This window comes from Cricetulus griseus (assembly GCF_003668045.3).
Source record: "Cricetulus griseus strain 17A/GY chromosome 1 unlocalized genomic scaffold, alternate assembly CriGri-PICRH-1.0 chr1_0, whole genome shotgun sequence".
NCBI lineage: Eukaryota > Metazoa > Chordata > Mammalia > Rodentia > Cricetidae > Cricetulus > Cricetulus griseus.
In genome coordinates, this window is record NW_023276806.1 from 229,798,385 (window position 1) to 229,821,866 (window position 23,482).

A 23,482-nucleotide genomic window follows, 5' to 3' on the forward strand; every position below is an offset into this window, starting at 1 on the left:
TGTGGCAACTTTGAGGCCCTGAAAAAGTGACATGAAACTCTACCTCATCGTTGCTTAAACTTTATTATTTACAAATTAAATTACACAGCAGCTTTACACAGCATGAGATGGGAAAGAGAGAGCATGGAGGGAGGTGGCTGGCCCTCGACATTCTTGTCCACCTTCACCTCCTCTTGTGCGTAGCAAAGTCTTCAGTGATGCCTTGACCCAAGTCTGGGTCAGGCCTTGGAACACGTGTGTAAGTTGGGCTCTGGTTCTGACAGCCCCAGGGCCACCAGGGCTCCCACTAGCAGCTTTTTGACAGGCGTTGACGGCGAGTGTGAGGGTGTCAGCTGCAGAGACAGGTTAATGGAGGCTGGGGAGGAACACAGACATGCTCTGCCCTTCACCCTACCCCACCCAGTCCCGACACTCACCTTGTCTAGGTGATGGCGACAAATGAGGCCACTGGAATTCAGGTAGAAGGTGGAATAGGCATCAAAGGTCCTGGAGAAGGGAGAAGCTAAGGTGTAATTCAAGTATTTGTTAAAACCAGTTCCTAAAGTTTGCCACGTGTCAGATTCACCTGGTGAACTGTTCTGAAGACAGGCCCTCAGAAATGTAGCCCAGACTGACTTCCAGCTCTCGGCTTGAACACTGGGACTATCACAGTCACTCTCCACTGTGCCCAAGCATCTATGAACTTAAAACTTCACGCTCAGGTTGGATTCAGAGCAATTAGATCCGAGTACCACGCTATAGAAGACCTTAGGTTATCCTACTGTGCAGCAAAGCTGGTGAAACACGAGTTGTTTGACTGTGTGGGGTAAGTGCACGCGCCCCAGGCAGAAGACGATCTCTCCTCCTCCCATTAGTTGGGTACCGGGTACTGAGCCGAGGTTGTCAGGCTTGGAGGCAAGCGCCTTCTCTTACACACCGACCGCATCTTCTCACCGGCCCAGAATCACTCATTTAAAAGCTTAAGTACAATGGTAGAGGCTGAGCCTAGTAATTTGGGGTGATGTACCAGCTAGAAACTTAACCATGCACTTCACCAAGGGCTGTGAAACTAAATTTAGGATGCAGTAGTTTTGTTTGTTTGGTTTTTGAGATGGTTTCATACAGTTAAGGCTTTGACTCCTGATCCTCCAGGAAGCAGGAATACTTTGTTCAATAAACAAGTACTTATCCAAATACCTTGTGAGGTCCAAGTAGCATAGGAAGAAACTGAAATTCAGGGGTTTCTTTTTATTCTTCAGAGGCAGAGTTTCTCTGTGTAACTCTGGCTGGCTGTCCTGGAACTCGCTCTGGAGACCAAGCTGGCCTCAAACTCACAGAGATCTGCTTGTCTCTACCTCCCAAGTGCTGGGGTTAAAGGCATGTGCCGTCACCACCACCTGGCTGGGGTTTCTTAGTAGACACAAAAATCTGTTAATTTTATTAAAAGTAGACTGGGCCATTGAGATGGTTGAGGAAGTACAGGTGCTTGCAGGCAAGGACCTGAGTTCAAGTCCCAGGACCTACATGGTAGAACGAGAGAACCGATTCTCACAAACTGTCTTCTGAACCTTCACTTACCACATACACATAAACACAAAAATAGTTCGTTTTAAATAAAAAAACAAAACAATACAAAACAAAAAACCGGTGGTGGTGGTGCACGCCTTTAGTCCCAGCACTCGGGTGGCAGAGCCAGGCAGATCTCTGTGAGTTCGAGACCAGCCTGATCTACAAGACTTAGTTCCAGGACAGCCTCCAAAGCCACTGAGAAATCCTGTCTCAAACAACAACAACAACAACAACAACAACAAAAGATAAAATAAAGTTTCTACCCTCAGGAAATCCACAGCCAAATCAAGACAAGATCACCAACTTCCAAGACAGTATTAGTGAAGCCACTGCGGTTCGGGGCCCTCTTACCGGTAAAGATCCTCTTTATCACGCCTGTAGAAACGCATGAAGAACATGTGTATGGGCAGGCCTACTAGACGCCAGCGGGCTTGCAGGGTCCAGTTCTCAGGGTGGCGGGTCAGCTGTAGAATCTCCAGCCGAAACTGTGCAAAATAGTTCCAAACCAGGAAGCGGCAAAGGGTCAGGGACATAACGTACCATGTCCGGCCCCTGTGAGAATCAAAGGGACAGGGGTATCAGGATCGCTGAACTAGAAACCCAATCTGGCTTCTGTCCAAGGAGTGGGGAAGAGTCACTCTCAAGCCGCCTAGTTAGAGAGTGAGACAAGGCTCTTTGACAAGGCTTCTCTGAGACAAGGCTGGGGTGTTTAGCATTGGATCCTCTTCTCCCGCCCTTGCCCCAACTCTCACTTGGTACGAATGCTCAGGATCTCATTGATGAACTCCACATCCATTGAGTACAGAGTGTAGTCATGGGAGCGAAGAAAGAGGGTAGGCAACTGGGGAGAAGAAGACGGGATCAACTCAGCGGGAGAGAACAGGTCCCATTTCAATATATATATATATATAAAATTTAATTTTGAGGCAAGGTGTGTTGCCCAATCTGGCTTGACCTCGGAGTCCTCTTCCCTCAACCTCCTGACTGACTGTATTACAGGCCTTTCACCAGTTTACGTATTTCTCAGTTATCTATTGTTAGGGTCGACTAACACCCACTCCCACCCAAAAAGGTCAACTCCAACTTAGCTGTCCTCCACTCAAACAGAGGGCCAGCCATTTCCCCAGAAGATATTTCACGGCACAGTTATATATGACTGCCTTGTGTTGCCAGGAATTCAGCTGACTGACTTGTCTCCATAGCGGTTCCCGTTACCGATGAGCCGCTTACCTCTTGTCTTAGTTTCTCATGCATGACCGCCAGGTGTTCCTCCATGCTCTGATCTCTTGATGGGGTATCGGGGGAAGGTCGAGGAGATCCAGGAGCTTGGAAAGGTATCCAAGCCCCAGGATGGGGGCAAGGGGGTCCCTCAAAAAGGCTCCTAAGCCCATCCAGACAGCCATTGTGCAACTCAGGTCCCGGTCCCTCCTCCCCCTTTCCCAGAGGGAGAACCACCCACAATGAGTTGACAGCCTGGACCTGAAACAGAGGTGGTGGTAGAGCCTGAGGAAGAGGGTGGGTGGCAGGATGTGGGGGTGTGAGTGACCAGGGAAGAGGAAAAGGTGGAGAAGCTGGAGTGGAGTGGGAACAGAGGGGTGGGAATGGTAGAGCCCGAGGAGAAAGCTGGTCCTAGAGAAAGAGAACAGAAACCAAAAACAAAATCAGATGTCTAAGCCAGGAATGGTGACTTAGGGAGAGAGACACAGGACGGCCCGGGAGTTCCAGGCCAGCCAGGACTACACAGTGACACCTAGTTTCAAAAACAAAAAAAGACACGGTAAAGTCTCATCCAAGCTGGGCTGTTAGCAAGCTGCAAACCCCACCTGCTCCTCTGGCTTCTAGAAGGGAAAACTGCCAGAGGGAAGAGGAATGGGCTCCTTCTGTCTCTGATGAAGACAGGACCATAGAGCACAACAGTGCCAGTGCCACCCTCCCCAACTCTAGGAAAAGGACAATCAATCCCCTCACTATTGGGAGCCAGTTTTGCATCTCTGAGACCAAGAATTCTAAGCATGTATTTTATGGGGGCTACAGCGATGGCTCGGCAGTTAAGAGCACTGATTGCTCTTCCAGAGGACCGGGGTTCAATTCCCAGCACCCTCACAGCAACTCATAACTGTCTGTAACTCCAGTTCCAGGGGACCTGACACCAACGGCAAAACACCAATGCACATAAAACAAACAAACTTTAAAAATACATTGTTTGAACGAATGAAGAGCCGGTTTACTGTATCTTGGGTGAAATGAGGCGGCCCACTAACATGGTCATGGCTCGGAAACAGCTATGCAGGGCAAAGGATTCAGGCCAAACCTCCAGGGCTCTTTCCCTACGCCCCGGTTTCCTGTGCGTGGAGGACGGTGAGACCTTGAGAGACTTATTATGAGGGCTGTACAGGATCGTGTATGTGCTCTAAACCTCACCATCCATTGCGTACGTAGTACGGAAACGCAAACTGTTATCATTTGGGGCCCCGCTGGATGACATAATCCTTGCTGACTGCCGGAGCGTGCACTCCTCCGGTCACTAACCGCTGTCGCTGCCAGGACGCTAGGCCATCCTGGGTCAGGACCGAGTCCAAGTCCCTGGGCTGCCAAGGAGCCCCAGGGGCGGGGGTACCTTGGTGCCTGCCAGGCCTTGCCCTCCGGGGGCCTTGCCTGCCTGCGGGGGGCGTGGCGGCGCGAAGGCTCGCACGGCGGAGCCGCGGGCCAGCCTCGCCAGCAGGTGCACCGCAGGCCCGCAGTTCCGGCCTCCCCGCCCTGCCTGCCCTTCAAATCACCTCCAGGCACAGGTAACGGCGGAGGCTGGGGCGCAGGCGGCTCCTCCCCGGGCTCGCCCGTCCCCGCGGGCCCCGAGCCCGCTGGTCGCCCCGCGCCCCCTAAAGCGTGCAGCGCGCGCGCAGCGCCGGCCGGGCCGGGCGGGGAAGGGGCTGCGGGGCCCACTGCGCCTGCGCGGCCCGGCCCCGCCCTCGCCCGCCGGCTCCGAGGGTTCCGCCCGCCGCTCGCTCGCCCCGCCGCCCGCCTCCGCCTCCGCCTCACCTGGGTCGAGCCTGGTAGGCGCGGGAGGCAGGGCCCGAGGCGCCGGGCGGCCCCCCGGCTCGGGCGGTACATGGTGTCCCGGGGCTGAGGGCTCTGCCTCCCGCGTCCCGTGTCCTCGCTGGGCGGCGCGCCCGGGGGCCGGCGGCGTGAAGGGGAAGGAGGGAGGGGCCGGGGCCGAGGGCGGGGGCCGGAGCCGCCGTGCGCCTGCGCCGTGCGGGCCCCGCCGCCGGAGCCGCCGCTGCGCGCCTGCGCCTGGCGGGCCCGGGCGCTCCGACCGCGCCTGCGCAGCCCTCGGCCGGCCTAGCGAAACCCGGACCGGGCGAAGGTAGAGCGAGCTGGAAAGCGGTCGTGAGGACGCGGGGTGGGTGGACCGAGGGAATGACGGGCCACTTTGTTCCGCGGCTATAGTGATTAAAAAATAAATACTTTTATTGCTCTGGTTAAAAATACGATACAAACGATCTGAAGCGGTCAGGTCTGCTGAATGAATGAATGAATGAATGAATGAATGCATCCATTATGAAGTGCCCGGCTTTGGCTGTGTCCAGTTGTGAAGGGAGGGGCTGCGATCACCAGGGCCTGGTGTTGCGGCGCTCCTGCAGGTTCCGAATGAACCTGGCGTTCATTACGTCCCCACCCACAGCTGCCGGAACCTGGACCCTTGGAGCAACTGAGTGCGCAGGTTCCTCCCCAGACCCATCCTGTAACAAGGTCTGATCCTCACTGGACGACCTGGTGGCAGGGAGAGGGAGAGGGAGAGGGAGGGTGTTAGAGCTAACGGTAGTCACTGGTAGTCACTGTTAGAGGTCGCGGGTGTCAAGCCTGAACGTGGTGGACAACACCTGCTGGGTTAGAAGGCTGGGGCAGTTCACACTGTGTCCAAACGCAAGCACCAGAGCTCAACCCACAAGGAAGAGCAAGGCTTATGCGCTGTGAGGTAGAAAGGTACCCAGGTCACAGAAAGCGGGGGAGAGCAGGGTTAGGCAGAGTCAGAGGCGCCGCGGGCAGCAGCTGTTAGGGGGAGGTGTGGACCTCACCTATCCTCTGCTTCCTGCTCCCCCTGCTTCCGTTCTTGATTGCCTGCGGAAATACCAGGCATCTGGGAGACCGTGGCGGGGTGTGCGTGGCCCACTTGGTTGGAGAGTAAGAAAGGCTGACCACTTACCTCTACCCAGGGATGAGGTACTGAGTCCCCCGTGGCGGCTGTAGTGGCAGCTTTGGGCTACCAGCCCCCGGGGAGCCCCCCTGTAGAAGAAACGGGAGATGGTGGGGAAGTGGTTCAGGATGACAGATGGCAGGGAGGGGTCAGAGAGACGAGGGAAGGATAATAGCATGGGGACAAGGCGAAGGGCAGCTGCCACCCAGAGGGTTCCTGTCTGAGCCTTTTTCCCAGCAAAGGTAGGGGAGGTCTTATTTTGTGCGTCAAGATCTGACATATCCCTGCTGTGTTACTTTCCCGGGGTTGTGTGGTATGTGATATGATCCGATTATGTCATAAAAACACTCATGCATGGGGGGGGGCACACAAAAACAAAAAGGAGCTTGTGGGACCATGTGCCCTGATGTTTGAAAAACTGGTTACCTTAAATATAAGAAATCTCAGACCAGAGTAGCAAGGTCAAATTTAGGAGGAAAAGGCTGTCTTTTCGAGGGTGACAGACTGTTGTACTATTATTAATATTACTTACTATTATTACTGAGACAGGGTTCTACTATGTAGCCTTGGGTGGACTATATAACTTGCTACATAGACCAGGCTGGCCTCACACTCTAATGGAGATCTGCCTGCCTCTGCCTCTCAGGAGCTGGGGTTAAAGGTGTGTGCCACCATGCCCAGTACGCTATGGGGTCAGATAGTAGGTAGGACTTGTCTTGAGAGAGCACTAAGGGCAGACATGAGGAATTCAAAGAGTAGGAAAGGAATCCAGAAACAGCCCTGAGGTTAGTGAGTCCCAAGATCCAGCCAATCTTAACAATTTATCAAGGGCTGGCCAGGGGAAAGAGGTAGATATCACCGGGGGTGGGGGTGGGTGGTGTGGGCTAAGGTTCCCACAGGCATAGAGAGGTCTACACAGAGCTACTGCAACTCTAGGATAGAACCAGCAATAGAGGGGGAAGGGCAGATCCTCAAAAGGAGGGGCATGGGGGGGAGGCGAGGATGAGCTCTGCAGACCTCAGATCTGCAGAGGAGAGAGGAGGCACTGAGCCCTGAGAGAAGCACAAAAGACACTGGGCACCTTGGGCTGGTTTTCGTTGAAAATGTCAATTTAGAAAACAGAAGAGTCCACACTTTATTGAGACAGCACTGAAGGGCAGAAGGAAGGATTAAGTGGGGAGAGGGAGGTCCTGCTCCCAAGGACTTGAGGGAACACAGAGTGGGGCACCTGATCTACCATCACATGTTCAGAGTGGGGGGGGGAGGTTCTGTCTACACCCCGGAAGGCATGGAAGCAGGGGAGGGGGTTCCTGCTATGGAGAAGGAGGGAGGGCAGCAGGAGGGTGATCCTCATGTCATTTCAACACAACCTCAAAAGTCTATTCCTAGGGAGGCAGGGAGGTTAGAGTGAACCAGGCTTATCTTCAGGGACACCGCTAAGCAAGCAGCCCTGGGACCTTTGCTGGGGTCTGCCGCCAAGAGAAAGACTTGGGTTAGCTGAGGAAAGTGGTGGTGTCTGTAGAACTCCTGTAGAGACCCCAGAGCAACATTTGACACATCTATCTACCTGTCGCTTGGAAAGTAAGAGTTTGGCAATGTTGGGAGGACCCTGCTGGGAAGCCAAGGAGTCCTTGTCTTGTCAGCCTGGACTGCTGCTCTGAGGCACAGCTTGCTCACAGTCTGGCATCAGCAGACTGATGACAGGTTTGTGTGGCGGCAGGATCCGAGCTGCAAGTGGGCACTGTGGAGGGAATTATCCATCGACAGGACACTCTCCCTGGCAGAGGATGCTCTTGGACTTGCTCTGATGGTCTGGAGTCTGACCACAAGCAGAGTGCCTCTCTAGGGGAGTCAGTAGGAGCCATTTAGCCCGAGCGTTCTGGGAACAGAATGGGCTGTCTATGGAGAGTACTTGGAACACATGTTGGGAGTGTGGGGTGTCTTCTGTGGTTAAGAAAAGCTACAAACGTTAGGCTATTTAGAACCCTGGCAACCCAGCTGTTCAAGAAAGGGGGAGAAAAAATCTCGATGGAAGAGTGGGTTGCAGGTTTTAGGAAGGGGGAGGGGAGGAGGCTGTCAGTATCGACTCTCATCAGAGCGGGGAAGGGAGCTGTGGGGGGATGTTATGGACAGGAGGATGGGAGAGGGGAGGCAGGGAGAGAGAAAAACGGAGATGTCAGAGGTGAAGAAGAAGCTAAGAGGAGACATAAGGACACACCCACTCCCTGCCTCTCTGGACGGGCTCTTGGCACACAGGCCCTTGCCAGAGCAACCCACTTGTTCCCAGCCTGTGAGACACATGCATATCCCTGGCAAATGCTAAAACCAAGAATCCCCCAGTTGTGAAAGGCTCAAGGCCCCCACCCGATGGATCCAGTCTTCCTACTCTTTTGATGACCCTCAGAACACAACTCTGGTCCCTGGCTCCATATAAAACCTCTAGATACTTCCCTCTTTTTCCAGACCAGTGCTACAGAAGTTTATTGTTTCACATTTCTGGGGGATTCACCTCATCCTTCACCTTCCTAACTTCTAGACATCCCGAGGCTCCCAGACTTGCGGGCCCTATTACCTGGTGCGTCTGCGCTGGGCTGGGCTGCCCCCAGGGTCAGAGGCCAGCAGAAGGCGGGCAGTAGGGTGTGGCGGGCAGAGACGCAGGGAGCGAAGCAACTCCTGCTCTGGCACAAAGGGCCGGAGGGGACCCCGATCCGGCGAGTTCCCCAGGCTGCTGGAGCGTGGAGGTGGGTGGGCTGCAGGCATGGCGCGGCGAGGGGCCCTGTTCAGAGGCCAAGGAGGCTCCACAGCCACCTTCAGGACTTGAGGGAGGAGGACAAAGAGGGTGAGAAAGAGAAGAAAAGGGGAGAGAAGAGAGTCACAGTAATAGAGGTTAGGTAGAAAAAGCAGCTTTAGCCATTTATTATTGTCTCCTAGTTACCTTCCCTTAGCCACTCCTCTCTGGGTCCTTAAGTCTAGCCAGCCTCCCCTGATCTGGTTCTCCATCCAGGCATGGCCACCCTCTTCTGAGTCCTCAGACCCAGCCACCCTCCCCTAACCACCCACCGCCCCCCAGCCACCCTCCCCAACCCCCTTACATTCTCTGTCACTGGAGGAGTATGGCTTAATGTCTCCCTCTGCCCTTTTTGGTGGCAGCTTCCGTGCTGGAGCTGGTGGTAGTAGGGACACAAGTTCAGTTTTAGGAGATGCACTTTCCACCCAACCTCCCTGCTACTTCCCCACAATGCCAAACTTCTGCTCCCTGACACCACAGCTCCTCCTGGGAATGCCAGTACAGAAGCTGAGCTGTGCCAAAGCCAGCACACCAAAGGGAGTTTGGGGGAAGAATGCTGGAGCACTTTCCGGGAGAGCCAGAAGGAGTAGGCCAAACACAAGAGTTTCAGGAGAAAGATCCAGGGGAGACCAGGGCCTGGGAAATACAGGAAAGGATGGCCAAAGGAAGGCGAGCTCTTACTGTCCATGGGTGTTGTCAGGCCCCCCTGGGGTTCTGGGGCAGTGGAATAGTCCCAGCTGGGCCAGTGAGGACCCTGGGTCCCTCTAGATGAGATGGACAAAGCCCTTGGTTAATTGGGAATTGTTCTGGGGAGGGGAGAGGAGGTGCAGAACCTCTCCTGCCTGTTCAAAAAAGATATGGAGAGACTGAGGCCTTACTAGGTTTTAAAGTAATAATAAAAGAATGTGTTGACACACACTAAAGGCATGTCCCTGCACTGGAAAGGCAGAGGCAGGCCTGACAGACATGGTGTGTTCCAGGACAGCCAGAGCTACAAAGAACAAGGAGTCAGCCGAATGGTGGCAGCGGCTCACCCCTTTAATCCCAGCACTCAAGAGGCAGAGGCCGGCTGATCTTTGTGAGTTCAAGGCCACCCTTGTCTGTATAGTTAGTTCCAAGACAGTCACAACTACACAGATCCTGCCTTAACCCCTCCCTCCCCAAAAAGAAGAGAAAAAAATGTTTGCAGAGGGGCTTCAGCAGGTGGGAATTACTGTATGGCAAGGGTGGGTCAGGTTCTACATCAAAAGGGTGGAGATCCCAGCAGCCCTCTGTGGATCTGCATCCTCCCTGATGGTAGTGTGACCTCACTGCCTGCTGGACGGTGGCCTCAGGAACCACAGCGCCTCATGGACATGATGGGCCTCTGGGAGCCTGGGCTGACACTAATAGAGAGCAATAAGCTGTTCTTTGGGCCACTGTTACTCCTTTTCTAGGCCAAAGGGCTATCCTAGGAAGAAGGCCATTCCGTGCCAGCAGCACCACACCACTGATGAAGGCTGTACCCTCTCCCTGAGGATGTCCAGGGGGAGGGAGCAGGGGAGGCAGCTTGTGAGCTTTACTCCAAATGGGTCTATTTATTTATTTTGGTTTTTTTGGTTTTGTTTTTGTTTTGAGACAGGGTGTCTCTGTGTAGCCCGGCTGGCCTCAAACTCAAACAGATCCACCTGCTTCTGTCTCCTGAGTGCTGCGATTAAAGACGTGCGCCACCATACCCAGCCAGGTTTAATTATTTTTGAAAAGGGTTTTTCTTTTAAGGCAAGATCTCATATGTTGCTCTGGCTGGCCTAGAGCTTACCACATAGACTAGGCCAGCTTCAAACTCACATAGCTCTACCTGCTTTGGCTCCCTGAATGCTGGGAAAAGGCGTGTGTCTCCATGCCATGTTAAAATTCCATCAATTTTGAGCTCGCTCTCTCTCTCTCTCTCTCTCTCTCTCTCTCTCTCTCTCTCTCTCTCTCTCTGGTTTTTCAAGTCAGGGTTTCTCTGTGGTTTTGGAGGCTGTCCTGGAACTAGCTCTTGTAGACCAGGGTGGTCTCGAACTCACAGAGATCGCCTGCCTCTGACTCCTGAGTGGAGCAGTCTCTTCTAAAGCAAATATTTAAACTGTGGACTGGTCACATCACTACACCATGAACAGAAATCAAAGGACTGCTGGGCTCACTTGCCTGTGCCTCCCTGGCTGACAGAGCCTATGGAGTTTATGAAGTGATTTATTTGATTTTGGCCTATTTAGAGCGAGCTGACCTAGTAAAGAGGCTATGTTGACATCAGTGATCAGCAAAGCTCTGAAGGGGCTTGCTTAATGAGAACCTCTGCTGAGAACAGGGGCAGGGTGCATCTCCGCAGGCAGTGGAGCAGTGTGGTTAGAGGCACACTTCAGCATTAGCAGTTATAAAATGCACCAGCTCCCAGCAGGGCCAAGGCAAACAGAGGGAACTGACTGCTGGCTCTGTGGGTGGCTTTAGAGTATCCAGAGTGCCCAGCAGACAGCACTGCTCACTTTGGGACCCCTTGAGAAACTAGACCTCACTGTCCTTTAACTCCACCCAGTCCATGCAGGCTTTACCAGGTGTGGGGTCGACCTCAGCGGCACGAGAGTGTCGAGATGCCCTCAGAGAGGGAGTGGGGGGCCCTGTGAGGGAGGAAGAGGCGGTGGCCCTCAGTGGGGGCCAGTGGGACCAGGAGCCCACCTCTTTCCTTTCCCTTTCCCCAGCTACTAGATCTACGAGAGGCTCAGGAACTTACGATGCTGATGGGCGAAGAAGCCTTCAAAGATCACAAAGTTGTTCACCTGGAAGATAAAGCAAAACAAGGCGTGTCGTCCCCTCAATCTCAGCACACAGTGGGCACAGGAACCGTGCCAGCAAGGCCACAGGGGTGGGCTTTGGTGCAGCTCAGCTAGTGGAGTGCTTACCTGCCAGCCCACAAAGCCCTGAGCAAAGCCCCAGCCCCACATACACTGGGTACGCACAGTGCCACATGCCTGTCATGCAAGCACTCGGGAAGGGAAAGGTTATCTTTAGCTACAGAGAGCTGGAGGCCAACCTGGGCTACGTGAGACTCTGCCCCAAGAAACAAAAATAAGAGACTGGAGAGATGGTTCAGCAGTTAAGAGCCCAGAGCCCTTGCAGCTCTTGGGGAAGACTGATTTCCTAGCACCCGAAGGGTGGCTCACAACCATCTCTAACTCCAGTCCCAGGGGATCCTACACCCTTTCTGACCTCCACCATGGGTACTAGGCACACCCATACTGCACATATATTTGGGCAGGCAAAATATTCATACTCGTAAAATAATAACTCTGTGTAGGCAGTGGTGTCACATAGCTTTAATCCCAGCACTCAGGAGGCAGAAGCAGGAGGATCTCTGTGAGTTTGCCTGGTCTACAGAGCAAGTTCTAGGATAGCTAGGGCTCCACAGAGCAACCTGTCTTGAAAAACCAAACCAAACAGTGCTTAGACAAATGGATCTCCAGAAGCAGAGCTATCATAGCACAGATGCAGAGCAAATCAAGAGGCTGGGCAGATACTGCCCGTCTGGGTACCTTTCATGCCCAGCATCCACAGTGCGGCTCACAACCATCTATATTCCAGGGGCTCCAGCGCCCTATTCCCACCTCTGCAGACACTGAATGCACGTGGCGCACAAACATACATGCGGGTACTCACACATGCATATAAGTCTTGAACAGAGAAATCACAGGACACCTGCTAATACTAATTATTTTACAGGACATCTGCTGGTATTCCTTAAAAGCTAGCTGCTCCACTTGTCCTTGCAAACTGTGTGATGCTTCTGATGTGAAGGTTGTGCCCTTTGCACTGCTCTTTTATTTTATTTCATTTTATTTTATTTGAGATGATCTTACTCTGCATCCCCCTCAGGCCTGGAATTCATTTTGTAGACCAGGCTGATCTTGAACCTACAGACACCTACCTACCTACCTCAGCTCCAGCAGTGCTGAGATTAAAGGTGTGGACCACCACACCCTGATACTGTCCTTTTACCTTTTTTTTTTTTTTTTTTTTTGACTCAAGAGTTTCAGGTAGCCTAGGATGACCCCAAACTAGTGATGACCTTCAACTCCCATCCACCTTAAAAATCAACTCCTACACTGGGCATGGTGACTCATACCTGTAATCTTAGCCTTCAGGAGGCTGAGGCAGGATTGCTGTGAGTTCAGAGCCAGACAGTGAGCACCAAGCCGGTCAAGAGAAGACTCCTAATATTTCCCCAAAGCCAATCTACCTATTATTTCATGCAGCGTCATGCCTCCCACTGCTTTGGGTTTAATGGTTATTTTCCCACATCCCATCTGTAACGAGATCACACTTGTTTTAGACACACCACCCCATCCACTGCTGCCCCCTAGTGGAGCCCTGGCTCTCTCTCATCAGGGACTCCGCTTTCCCATCCAACTCCCTGACCTCAGCCCTGGGTCTTCTACTGCCTGTTTCTTTGGCCCAGCAGGCAAATCCAAGGAGACAAGACCTACCGCCAAAGTGATTGTGCTTTTTTTCAAAACAGGGTTTCTCTGTGGCTTTGGAGGCTGTCCTGGAACTCACTCTGTAGACCAGGCTGGCCTCCAACTCAGAGATACACCTGCCTCTGCCTCCTGAGTGCTGGGATTAAAGGCGTGCGCCTCCACCTGGCTGTGGTGTTGCTTTTCACTATGTAAAAACCAAAGCCTTTATTTACAATGACCTGTGTGGCCATAAGTGTGCTCGCTTCCTTTGGCTTTGGCTTTCATCTACTGCATTCCTTTGGTCACACTGAGCACGGCCTCTGTACCGGCCATTACACCCTCTCTTCACGATGCTGCACAAATGAACTAATTGGCTTCCTCTGATGTCTCATTGGCACCTGTAAAGCCCCTCCCCCACCGACACCCACACTTTCTCACAACACTTACCCTTAACTACAGTAAAGAACACTTATGCACCACCTTGCTTGGCCTTAGGATACCTTATGTTTGTCTGGTTCCACATTTAGAAGGCAGATTCTTTGGTTGGTTAAGTGGTCCCAGTGCCCAAGACAGTGTCAAACACACAGTAAATGTCTGTTGATGCACTAGTCATGTGTCTCTAAACTCAGAGTCACCTCCGTGATAAACCAAGCTCCCTGAGGGCTGGGGTGTCTGTTATTCTGTTGACTAAATGAGAAACCCCCTGTGTGAGAACAGGTAGAAAAGAGCTGCTTATGTTTGGGGATGAAAATAAAGTACAGTAAACAACCCTTGTCAAGCTGAGGCAGAGGTGGGATGATCTTTATGGTTCAAAGCCAGCCTGATTTCTATAGATAGCTCCAGGACAGTCAAAGCTACACAGAGAGACCCTGTCTCAAAAAAACCAACAACAGGAAGGGAGGAAGGAAGGAAGAAGTCCTGATAAAGTAAACAGAATAGGAAGTGGCTCAGAGGTTAAGATTCCTTACTACTATTGGAGAGCATCCAGGTGAAGTAGTCAATACCTCTGGCCTCAATGGTCACTCAATTTATTTTCTCATGCCGGGGCACTCACATACACATAGACATAAACAGAGAATGGATAATGTTTAAACAAAGAATACAAATGAAAGGCGGGCATGGTAACACAGCAGTTAGGAGTCTGGAGCAGGAGAATGACTGTGAATCCTGGGCTACCCTGGGAGTCTCAGGTCAGCTGAGTTACAGAATGAGATCTTGTCTGAAAACAGACAAGCAAAAATGCCCCAAGAATGACTCTGGTGGAGGCAGAGGTAGGTGGATTTCTGTGAGCTCTAGGTCAGCCAACACTAGACAATGATACTCTCTCAAAAACAAGAAAGCTGAGCATGGTGGCGCACACCTTTAATCCCAGAACTTTGGAGCAGAGGCAGGCGGATCTCTGTGAGTTCAAGGCCAGCCTGGTCTACAGAGCTAGTTCCACGACAGCCTCCAAAGCCACAGAGAAACCCTGCCTCGAAAAACCAAAACAAAACTAAAAGACAGGATGAGTATTTGTAGTACATGTGATAGTGTAAGAAGAAAAAGATTTAGCTGTAAAAATAAACCACACTGGACATTGTGACATAATCCTAAGTCTTGGGAGGCCGAGGCAGGAGGATCATCAGTTTGAGGTGGGCAGGGCTGTGGGCGGGGAGGGGGAGCACTATACAGCAAGTCTCTTTCAAAAACCAAACAGCTGGGCATCAAGGTATACCTGTCATCCCATAATCGAGGAGGTGGAGACAGGAGAATCACCATGAGTTCAAGGCCAGTGAGACCCTGTTTCAAAAAAAGAGGTGACATCCTGGACACATGTAGATATAAGCAAAGCTAAAGGGACTCAGTAGATTTAAATATATACATCTATGTACATGGAACAATAACAAAGGAGAGATAATTTGGAGGGGGGCATGGGAGGAGTTGGAGGGGCAGCAGGGTTGTAGATACAGAACTTATGTACGAAGTTCTCAAAAAATAAATTAGCTGAGGTGGTGGGGACAGCCCTTTAATCCCAGCACTCTAAAGGTGAAGCAAGTGGCTATCGATGTTCCAGGCCAGCCTGGTGTACAAGGTGAGTGCTAGGACAGCCAGAGTGACCCAGTCCCCAGCACACGGCCATCTTAACTCCAGGCCCATGGTTCTGGCACCTCTTCTGACCTCTGTGCCTACAGGCATGAACACGGTCACATATATACATGTGGAAAACATTCATGCACATAAAATGAAATAAGTCTAAGACAATAACAAACAACTCAAGGTAGGACCAGCCACGTGCCTCAGGGGTAAAGGCACTTGCTGACCCTGAGTAAGTGATTCTCATGTCTTTCATCTCCACACATGAACTGGAATGCACAGTAAGAATATAAATGTCGGGCTGGAGAGATGGCTCAGCGGTTAAGAGCACTGACTGTTCTTCCGGAGGTCCTGAGTTCACTTCCCAGCAACCACATGGTGGCTCACAACCGCCTTGAATGAGATCTGCATGCAGGCAGAAGACTGTATACATAGTATGTAATTCAGTGGCCGAGCACAGCTCTAGCATGCCCAAGGCCCTAGCTTGTATCCCACCATTCACAAAAGGGTCAGCCACTCTGACAGGATTGCTTAGTGCCATAAGGTGCAGCCTCTGTGCAGAGCCTCTCACCTGTGGGACTGTCGTCTCCAGGTTGTAGTGCTTGTTGAGGAACTTCAGCAGCTTTGGTGACGGTCGATCAATGGCCAGTTGGTGTGGCTCAACTCGCTCTTTCTGCAGGGAAAGGGGAGGCTTGTGGGCAGGGGGCAGTGAGAGAAGCATGCTAGCATGAAGTTGGGAACCCGGTGAGGGGATGTGAGGAAAACGACCACCGTGCCGCAGGCAGCGGGGTCTCTGGCAGCCTCAGGGGAGGAGCCTTTTAGATCTCTTTTGGCTAACCCTCGAAGACCGGCTGGCACCTGTAACATATACTGGAAGAGTTCTCTCCCGTGGCCATGCCGCTGCATTGACTCGTGGATATAAAAGTCCAGGATGCACAGTGGTTCTACCTCGTTGTGGGCTTCACGGTCGTCCTGTGACGTCAACAACAACACATCTTTTTAGGAGCCAGGCAACTTTGCTGCCCACCCACCCCTATCCTCCTCCACATCTCTTCTCTGGCACCGAAGCCTACGAATGCCCAGTTTGCAGCAACACTCACCAGTACAAAGAGCTTCTTGTATCCGACTTTGAGGAAACCAATAATGGCTCCTTTCCCTGCCCTGTGGGATGGGGGAAAGAATGAGCCAGGCAGTAGCAACTGTCTGGGAGAGATAGTAAAGGGAAGGAGGACAGCTAAGGATAACGGCGTGATTCGCATGGATGACAGTCATAGAACTCACGGCCGGGCTGCAGTGTCCTTCAGTATGTAAACAACGTGGCGGTTACTCTGCATCCTGGAAGCGCTGGTGATGGGCGCGGGGAGATGCTGGGCCTGCGGAGATGAGGGCAGGCTTCGTACAGGCCCCCACCTGCCACCCCGGCTAGCCTTTCCTCCCCTGGAGGTGCCCGTACCTTGGCAGAGGCCTTGCCCAGTTCATCTAGAATGGTCATGATTTGCTGCTGCAGGTCCACGCTGCAGAGAGACGGGCCGTCAGAACCTCGCCTGGGTCGCAGCATCCCAGGGGTCTGTCCTGGCAGCCTGCTCGACTCCCACCCAGGCCCCTCCAGGGGTCTCCTCTGCCTCTGCTCGGATCTCTTCCTCACCCCCCACCTCACCCCTCCAGATCCCAAACTTGGGTTTCACAGCTCCCATGAGGTGACTTGTGGGGCAGTGGGGGGTCAACCGCACACATTGGGCCAGGGGGCGAAAGGTCAGGGAGATGCAGGCCCGTTAACCCGGCTAGACCCAGGGTCAGAGGTCACTAGACACCGGGCTGTGAGCCGCAGAGAGAAGGGCCGGCAGCCAGCGAGAAGGGGGCGTGGTGCCCTGGCCGGGCTTGGCGAGGAAACGGGACAGGAGGGCCACGGGGCGGGTTTGAAATGTCACCGGGCCGGCGTTGTGGTTCCGGGTCGGCGGGCCGGAGGCCGCAGGTGCTGGTCCAGCACGGTGATCCGCTCCGGGAACAGCGCGTCCACATCGAACGGGAACTCCATGGCCCATTGTGCGGGACCGGACACGCCCCACACGACGTCACTTCCGCCACCAGGGGCGCGCTCCCCGTCTTTATTTCCAGGATCCGCCTCCAGGGATCGCCCCGCCCCTACGGCAGGGTCCGCAGCGGGAGACCCCGTTCTTTTCGGTCCCATAGCAACGCTTAGGCGGTGCCACGGCAACCCAGCATTTTTCAGCGCCCAGGGGACCCACAGGACGGAATCGCCCCCACACACCCTTGCCCTGCTGGAGTGGCAGGAGGGTGAGTTAGACTCAGCACCCTCCCCACAGCACCAATCTCACACACCTCACCCCCTCCTTCTGGAAAGTCACTCCGAAGGACGCCAGGGACACGCGGACGGACACGGCTTTATTGTAGGAAAGCTGGGCGACAGGGATCCAGTGCACACACCACAGTCAAGTCTCCCGGTCACATCTGAACCCCTCTCCACGGTCAGTTTCCCATGTGCCTCCAGACCTCTCCCCAACCTCATGTCCGTCCTCCTCAGCGGTCAGTCATTCCCTTAGGGGCTGCCTGCCACTGTCCCCAAAACAGGCCCGTTTCAGAACCTTAGACTCCATTCCCTTAACCCCTGACTGCTTCCCCAGTTCACAGGTCCTAAGCACTCTGGGAGCCCATCTGCTCAGTGGCGGTTTCTGCTGGTGGAGCGGTGGGCATCTCGGGCATCATCGACTCGGGTGGGGGGCCGCTTTCTTCTAGGAGATTTCCTTGATAGAGCCGGCGAAGGCGGGACAGTTCTCTCTCTGGTGGTTGCTGCCAGCTGTACCATGGGTACCAAGGTTCTCCTGACAACAACGTGGGGGCCGGCGGAGTGACACTGACAGCTCCATGGGCAGTACTGAGGTCAGTGTCTCGGGGCTCGAACTGGGGAACGTAGTACCTGAGGAGACCTATGGGATTAGAGGAAATAACGGAGGATGAGGAAGGGCAGTTCCATTCAGAGACAAGAAGGCACTATAGACAGAGGGACCAATCAACAGCAGCAGGCACAGCCAGGCGGCGGCCCACGCCTTTAATCCCTGCACTCTGGAGTGCAGAGGCAGGAGGATCTCTGTGAGCTTGAGACCAGCCTGGTCTACAAGAGCTAGTTCCAGGACAGCCTCCAAAGCCACAGAGAAACCTTGTCTCGAAAAACCAAAAGGAACCCCCCCCCCCAATTTAAAAACATTAGGTACAACCAGCCTAGGAAACAAAGAACATAGGGTACTGCCTGGACTCTCCCCGCAAAGCTGTGTGTTCAGTCACTATATACGGAGAAGGTACCCCTTCTCTCATCTGTCAGAAGACTACAGAGGGGCGGAACAAAGAACACAAGACTCAAGACTCTGGAGACACAGAGTCAAGTGAGAAAAGAAACATTTCTTCCTTCGTGACTGAAACAGCGTCTTAACACGTAGCCCTAGCACCCAGCAATCTGCAACTGGACTACAGGCTCCAGCACCACACCCAATTTACAAGAAACTCTATGAGCACTGGCCACCTTCCTTCCAGTCCAAGTCACCTTGCTGTCACTTACCATACTCCCTGGCTTTCTGGATGGCCTGGGTCAGCTTCTTGTGCTGCTTCATACAGACTCCTACAGAGAGAAAAATTAACTCACATCCTACAGAGCAGAATTGGCTAACGTTTCTGTACAGAGACAGCTGATTGTGGAGGAGCTGGCTTTACCTAACAACCACCCCCCTCCCGTGCAGCCAGTCTCCCACCTGCCTAAAAGCTAGATGAGGACCTCGGGTGACTGGCCACCATAGAGATGCCAGGGAGTGATAAAACCTCAGATGGGCCAGTTGCCAAGTGTGACTAAAGGCTGACTTGGACAATCCACCGAGAAAGATCCCATAAGGGAAGAAGTGATTTCAAGTTAGGGAATGGGATACAAGTAGCAGTAATTATCCCATCTCCATTCTGGAGATTGATAGCAAAAAAAACTTCCTCCCAAAAGGAACTTATTACGGGGCCATGCACCTCTCATGGACAGCGAGTTCATTATTCTTGCTCTATAGGTCTTTCCTTCTCTGTCTATGATTTATGATACTTGGCTTGGCTACTGTAGAGGCCACGTTGAAAAACTGGACATGGCCATAGGCCAGAGGGTAAGGTAGAGTCAGGCCCGAATTGTTAACTTAGTTGTTTTTCTTGTTCTTTTTATGTTCTTTTTGTTTTTAAAGGCAGGCTCGCTCTGTGTAGCTCTGGCTGTCTTGGAACTATATAGACCAGGCTGACCTCAAACTCACCACGATCACCCTGGCTCTACCTCCAGCAGTGACTCCTGAGAGGCTCACCTTAGTCTTTTGTATACATGTTAACTGTTTTAACCTAATGAGTACCCTCATTAAATACAATCTCCAAAAGCTTCAACCACATTTATGTGCTATATATAGGATCTATCAAACAAACATCTACCAACCAATACCATAAACCAGGAGTGGTCCAAGAAAAAACTATAGCAGTATTTACAGGAATGCCAAGCTTACCTGTGTAGGGGGCGTGGAAGATGATACCCGTGTGGGCGCAAACAAACTGTTCCAAGAGTTTCACATTCTGCAGGAAAGAGATAGACAATGTCTGAGGAGGTGGTCAAGACCTCTGACAGCTGAGTTGACACCTTACACAGCCACATAGCCCGTTGTGGTGGCACACCCCGGTGGAACACCATGAAAAGGCAGAAGCATGAATTTGAGGGCAGCCTGGGCTACATTTTATCAGGTGTAATCCCAGCACTTAGGAGGCAGAGGAAAAGTGGATCAGTGAGTTCAAGGGCAGCCTCGTGGCTGTCTTTACTGCTCAGTGTCTATCTGGATGCTTCCTTCAGTTCTAGCCTCACCAACTCATTTCACATATACATGCTACAGTCTGCCACCAAGTTACCAAGAGGCATGTTCCAAAATGGCCCCCTTTGGGACAGCCATCAAGGTCCTAGAAATTACCCATAAATGACAACATGATGGATGAGTAAGTAATACAATAGCCTGCTGAGTATAATGCATAAAATACAGTGTGTAACTAAGAGCAATTTAATAGTCCTAATTACATAAGACAAGCAGACAAACCACTCACAGGAGGTGAGTGGGGAAGAAAGTAGATGCACCTACCGCCATGCTCAGCCCAGTCATTGCTTTCTTTTTGTAACCGCCTACATGCAGAGACTGGGCAGGCATCCTCCGTGATGTGCTGGAAGGACATGAACCCCCCACCAACAGACTGACACTCGGAGTCCCAGCATCCTCCACGTGCAGCCATTGTTTTGGTTCCTGTGAGCATCTTTATTGTTTACACTATTTACTAAGACGAAGCCTTACCATTCTGAAGGCTTTTTGAAGAAAAAAAACTCTATTCCATTCTACAGCTCCCTTCATATCTGCCCTCTAGCCCCAGGTATGGGAGGACAAGGAAATAACAAGGTAGAAATCCTAGAACTCCGCCTGCTGAGACAGGACAGTGAATTGAGGTCAGCTTGGGCTATATAAACAGACCCTCTTTCAAAAGATAATGAGCCGGGTGGTGCATGCCTTTAATCTTAGCACCTGGGAGGCAGAGGCAGGTGGATCTCTGGAGTTCAAAGCCAGCCTGGTTTACAGAGTGAGTTCCAGGACATCCAAGACTACAAAGAGAAACTGTCTTGAAAAACAAAAACAAACAAAAAAAGAAGAGATAGATTCCCTCTGTCATTGGAAGTTTTTCCTTCAGGAGATCTTTTGCTAAAAGCAACAACAAAAATCCCAAACAAAAACAAAACAATAAAACCTCTGAGCTAGGTGTGGCATCATTACATGCCTGTAACTCCCCCTCCTTAGACAACAGGAGGATCAGAGGTTTAGCCACATACCAAGTCCAAGACCACCTGGGATACTTAGACTCTGTCTCATCCTACCACCCTGCTTAACTTCTGGGCATCATTTCCCAGGAGAAGTGAGCTTTCTTCCCCTTCACTTCTGTAACGGTGCAGTAGATTATGACAGGGCCCGAAACTTGGAACTCACACTTCTGCTTCTTCAGCCTTGCTAGTGTTGGATTACAGAGTCATGCAAAACAAGTCTCTTAATGTAGCCCAGAATGTTCCCAAATCTACCTGCCTCTGCCTCCTAAGTCCTGGCATTAAAAGCCTACCCTGGTCCAGCTCTTGGAATTTAAGACTTTGAGTTTTAAGAGAAAGAACTAAACCCTTGCAATAAAATCCACAGTAGAGGGTGAAAGCCTGGAAAGAGGGATGTTCTCACATTGGCTGTCACTGGAATGTTCGGGTTTGGGGCTACGAAAGTGTGTGATACACCCGATGATCTGTTCAGCACTGCAGAGAGGATCCAAACCCTAGTTCTGGATAAAAGATTCTGCTTACCCTAAAGTCAACATGCAACTTGTGATCCCGGCAGATGGGGCAAGGGTTCCCAGCCACTTTATTTTTACGCTGTAGACAAAAAACTGGTAGTTAAAGATACAAAACAACAATCACAGAAAGAACCTACGTTATGCTCCCTGTGCCTCCCTAGCCACATCCCACCAAGGTGACAAACTTAAACACTTACAATACACGTCTTCCGGGTCCGCTGCGGTGGTATACCACCTTTGTGGTTGCGGCGGTAGTCAGCCCAAACAGGGCGAGAGCCATAGCGGTTCTGGTATTCTGAAATAAAAACCAGACGAGCTGCCTGGTGTCTGTGGCGCACCTCTTTAATCCCAGCACTCGGGAGGCAGAGGCAGGCAGATCTCTGTGAGTTCGAGGCCAGCCTGGTCTCCAGAACAAGTGCCAGGATAGGCTCCAAAAGCTACACAGAGAAACCCTGTCTTGAAAAAACAAAACAAAACATAGAAACAACAATAACACAAAACAGATGAGCTTATTCACGCATGGAGGTGGTAGGGATGTCTCTGGTCACCTCCTTCTGCCCCCGCCCTTGCCTCCAATCTGGGTACCTTCTGAATCCAGATATTTCCAAGGTTCATTCTCATAGGGAGAAATGGGGAGGGAGGACAGGGAACCTTCTTCAGGGCCTTTGGTGCAAAGAGCCCGGAGGGGAACCTAAAAAGGGAGTAATAACATGAGAGAATGAGTTTCAAGAAGACGATGCAATTATTTGGTTTATTATACTTTGGGGAGACAGGTGGAACGTGCATCCAAAATATAAGAACAACTCAGCAGTTAGACATTAAAGTATCATGTGTTAAACTTAACAACCACTAGCTCCAATCAGATCCTTATAGGATTGGCCAACCAGTGTACGTAACGATTTAAAAAACTTGGCAAACAAAGATCTGTGCTTGACATGCATTATTTGGATCCGGTGGAAGAGAGAAAATATGTATAACATTCGGGAATAAAACTTATGGGGAGCAGGAGACGCACCAGACATGGGAGGAAAATGCCAAGTCCCCGAGTTGACCAGTTTTCTAAAATGCTGCAGGTCAACATTCCACAGGGCAAAACAAAACTTGAGTGCCAACGCCGGCTTTACAGCTACCAACCCTGTCATTACTTGGGTTGTGTGACCTCCGTCGCCACCCTTCAGTCCCACTTGAGGGAGTGTCGCCGGGGACAAGCCTTGAAGCTATTTCTCCCTGCCCTGCCAAGAGCCTCCAGGGTGGTGAGTACCTCAGGCTTGAGGGTTAGTTACTTCAACCCAGGGAGCACCATCATACGCCCGAGCATGCTCCGAAGAGAAACTGATGTGTTAGGGGTGGAGCAGGGCGTGGAGGATAACGCCTGTAATCCCAATGAAGTGGGAGGGTGTGTGGGGGTGGGGTGGGCAGAAGGGCCAGGAGTTCAAGGTCACCACCTAAGAGCTCACCCCGGGGCTGGGCGAGGCTGTCTCCAGCACAGCACAGCGGAGGTAAAAGAAAAACAATTAAACTTAGGGCCTTTCGATTGAAGGGCAGTCCTGGTGGGCCCCGCCGCAGACACCAACCACTCGGCTAAGGATTAAGAATTAGCTGCGCGTGTCCAGGGGTTAGTCCAACCTGCCCAGTCTTAGCCTAGAGGTGCTCGGGGAAGACGACGCCGGGAGGCGACCCTGGTTTTTCCCCCACGGCTGAACATTGGAGGACGGGGGGCGGTACAGGACTAAAGCCGCAAACCCTGGACGCCCCGCGGCGGCGCCAATCTTCCCGGCGGTTACCTGGGCTCCCGGGGAACTTCGCCAGAGGCCGGGGAGCAGCCTCAGCAGCGTGTGAGCCCAGGAGGCAGCCATCTTGACGCACGCCCCTACGTAGCGCCGGCCGGAAGCGCAAAAGAGCCGCTGCGCATGCTCGGGACACGGGGCTAGGGCGGGGCCAGGGGCCAGGCTCGCCAGGCGGAAGGCGGGCGCTCACGTGCGTCAGGACGGCAGCGTCCCCGGGCGGGGCCGGGCGAGGGACGCGAATTTC

General features: G+C 52.4%; 3 protein-coding genes across 9 annotated transcripts; all 3 read right to left on the reverse strand.

The window, feature by feature from the left end:
* Positions 1 to 44: 44 nt before the first annotated feature.
* On the reverse strand, positions 45 to 4,749 carry C1H6orf136 (chromosome 1 C6orf136 homolog). Of its 2 annotated transcripts, none has more exons than XM_027388636.2 (6): positions 4,585 to 4,746; positions 2,779 to 3,177; positions 2,301 to 2,389; positions 1,900 to 2,100; positions 417 to 486; positions 45 to 332 (listed from the first exon to the last, which is right to left on the reverse strand). In XM_027388636.2, exons 1-6 carry the CDS (start codon positions 4,654 to 4,656, stop codon positions 219 to 221), a joined length of 945 nt encoding a protein of 314 aa, XP_027244437.1. In that variant the 5' UTR covers positions 4,657 to 4,746; the 3' UTR covers positions 45 to 218. The 2 variants fall into 2 exon arrangements, with proteins under 2 accessions (XP_027244437.1, XP_035306832.1); XM_035450941.1 differs by having other exon boundaries at positions 215 to 355; positions 4,585 to 4,749.
* Positions 4,750 to 4,987: 238 nt separating this feature from the next.
* Atat1 (alpha tubulin acetyltransferase 1) lies at positions 4,988 to 17,377 on the reverse strand. Of its 6 annotated transcripts, XM_027388602.2 has the most exons (13): positions 16,999 to 17,156; positions 16,524 to 16,584; positions 16,352 to 16,443; positions 16,171 to 16,231; positions 15,929 to 16,042; positions 15,642 to 15,743; positions 11,278 to 11,323; positions 11,099 to 11,164; positions 8,833 to 8,904; positions 8,313 to 8,556; positions 5,750 to 5,829; positions 5,622 to 5,664; positions 4,988 to 5,316 (listed from the first exon to the last, which is right to left on the reverse strand). In XM_027388602.2, the coding sequence occupies exons 1-13, from the start codon at positions 17,103 to 17,105 to the stop codon at positions 5,154 to 5,156; spliced, it is 1,251 nt and encodes a 416-aa protein (XP_027244403.1). In that variant the 5' UTR covers positions 17,106 to 17,156; the 3' UTR covers positions 4,988 to 5,153. The 6 variants fall into 6 exon arrangements, with proteins under 6 accessions (XP_027244403.1, XP_035306822.1, XP_027244404.1 ...); XM_035450931.1 differs by lacking the exon at positions 5,622 to 5,664 and having other exon boundaries at positions 16,999 to 17,316; XM_027388603.2 differs by lacking the exon at positions 11,099 to 11,164.
* A 77-nt stretch (positions 17,378 to 17,454) lies between these two features.
* On the reverse strand, positions 17,455 to 23,454 carry Mrps18b (mitochondrial ribosomal protein S18B). Its single transcript, XM_027388642.2, has 7 exons — positions 23,236 to 23,454; positions 22,037 to 22,142; positions 21,649 to 21,746; positions 21,462 to 21,530; positions 19,600 to 19,666; positions 18,642 to 18,701; positions 17,455 to 18,015 (listed from the first exon to the last, which is right to left on the reverse strand). The coding sequence occupies exons 1-7, from the start codon at positions 23,305 to 23,307 to the stop codon at positions 17,723 to 17,725; spliced, it is 765 nt and encodes a 254-aa protein (XP_027244443.1). The 5' UTR covers positions 23,308 to 23,454; the 3' UTR covers positions 17,455 to 17,722.
* Positions 23,455 to 23,482: the final 28 nt, after the last annotated feature.

Bases quoted from the DNA above. Each gene is read 5' to 3' on its own strand.
- C1H6orf136 (XM_027388636.2), bottom strand. From the start codon at position 4,656: ATGTACCGCCCGAGCCGGGGGGCCGCCCGGCGCCTCGGGCCCTGCCTC. The intron at 2,101-2,300 runs GTGAGAGTTGGG...TGATTCTCACAG, and splicing joins ATCCTGAGCATTCGTACCAA to GGGCCGGACATGGTACGTTA. The intron at 333-416 runs GTGAGTGTCGGG...CTGTCTCTGCAG, and splicing joins GTCGCCATCACCTAGACAAG to CTGACACCCTCACACTCGCC.
- Atat1 (XM_035450931.1), bottom strand. From the start codon at position 17,258: ATGGGACCGAAAAGAACGGGGTCTCCCGCTGCGGACCCTGCCGTAGGG. The intron at 8,905-11,098 runs GTAAAGCCTGCA...TACTACCACCAG, and splicing joins TGAGGTCGACCCCACACCTG to CTCCAGCACGGAAGCTGCCA. The intron at 5,830-8,312 runs GTAATAGGGCCC...TTTCTTCTACAG, and splicing joins GCCCAGCGCAGACGCACCAG to GGGGGCTCCCCGGGGGCTGG.
- Mrps18b (XM_027388642.2), bottom strand. From the start codon at position 23,307: ATGGCTGCCTCCTGGGCTCACACGCTGCTGAGGCTGCTCCCCGGCCTC. The intron at 21,531-21,648 runs GTAAGTGTTTAA...TTTTGTCTACAG, and splicing joins GGACCCGGAAGACGTGTATT to CGTAAAAATAAAGTGGCTGG. The intron at 18,016-18,641 runs GTAAGTGACAGC...CTAATCCCATAG, and splicing joins CCAGAAAGCCAGGGAGTATG to GTCTCCTCAGGTACTACGTT.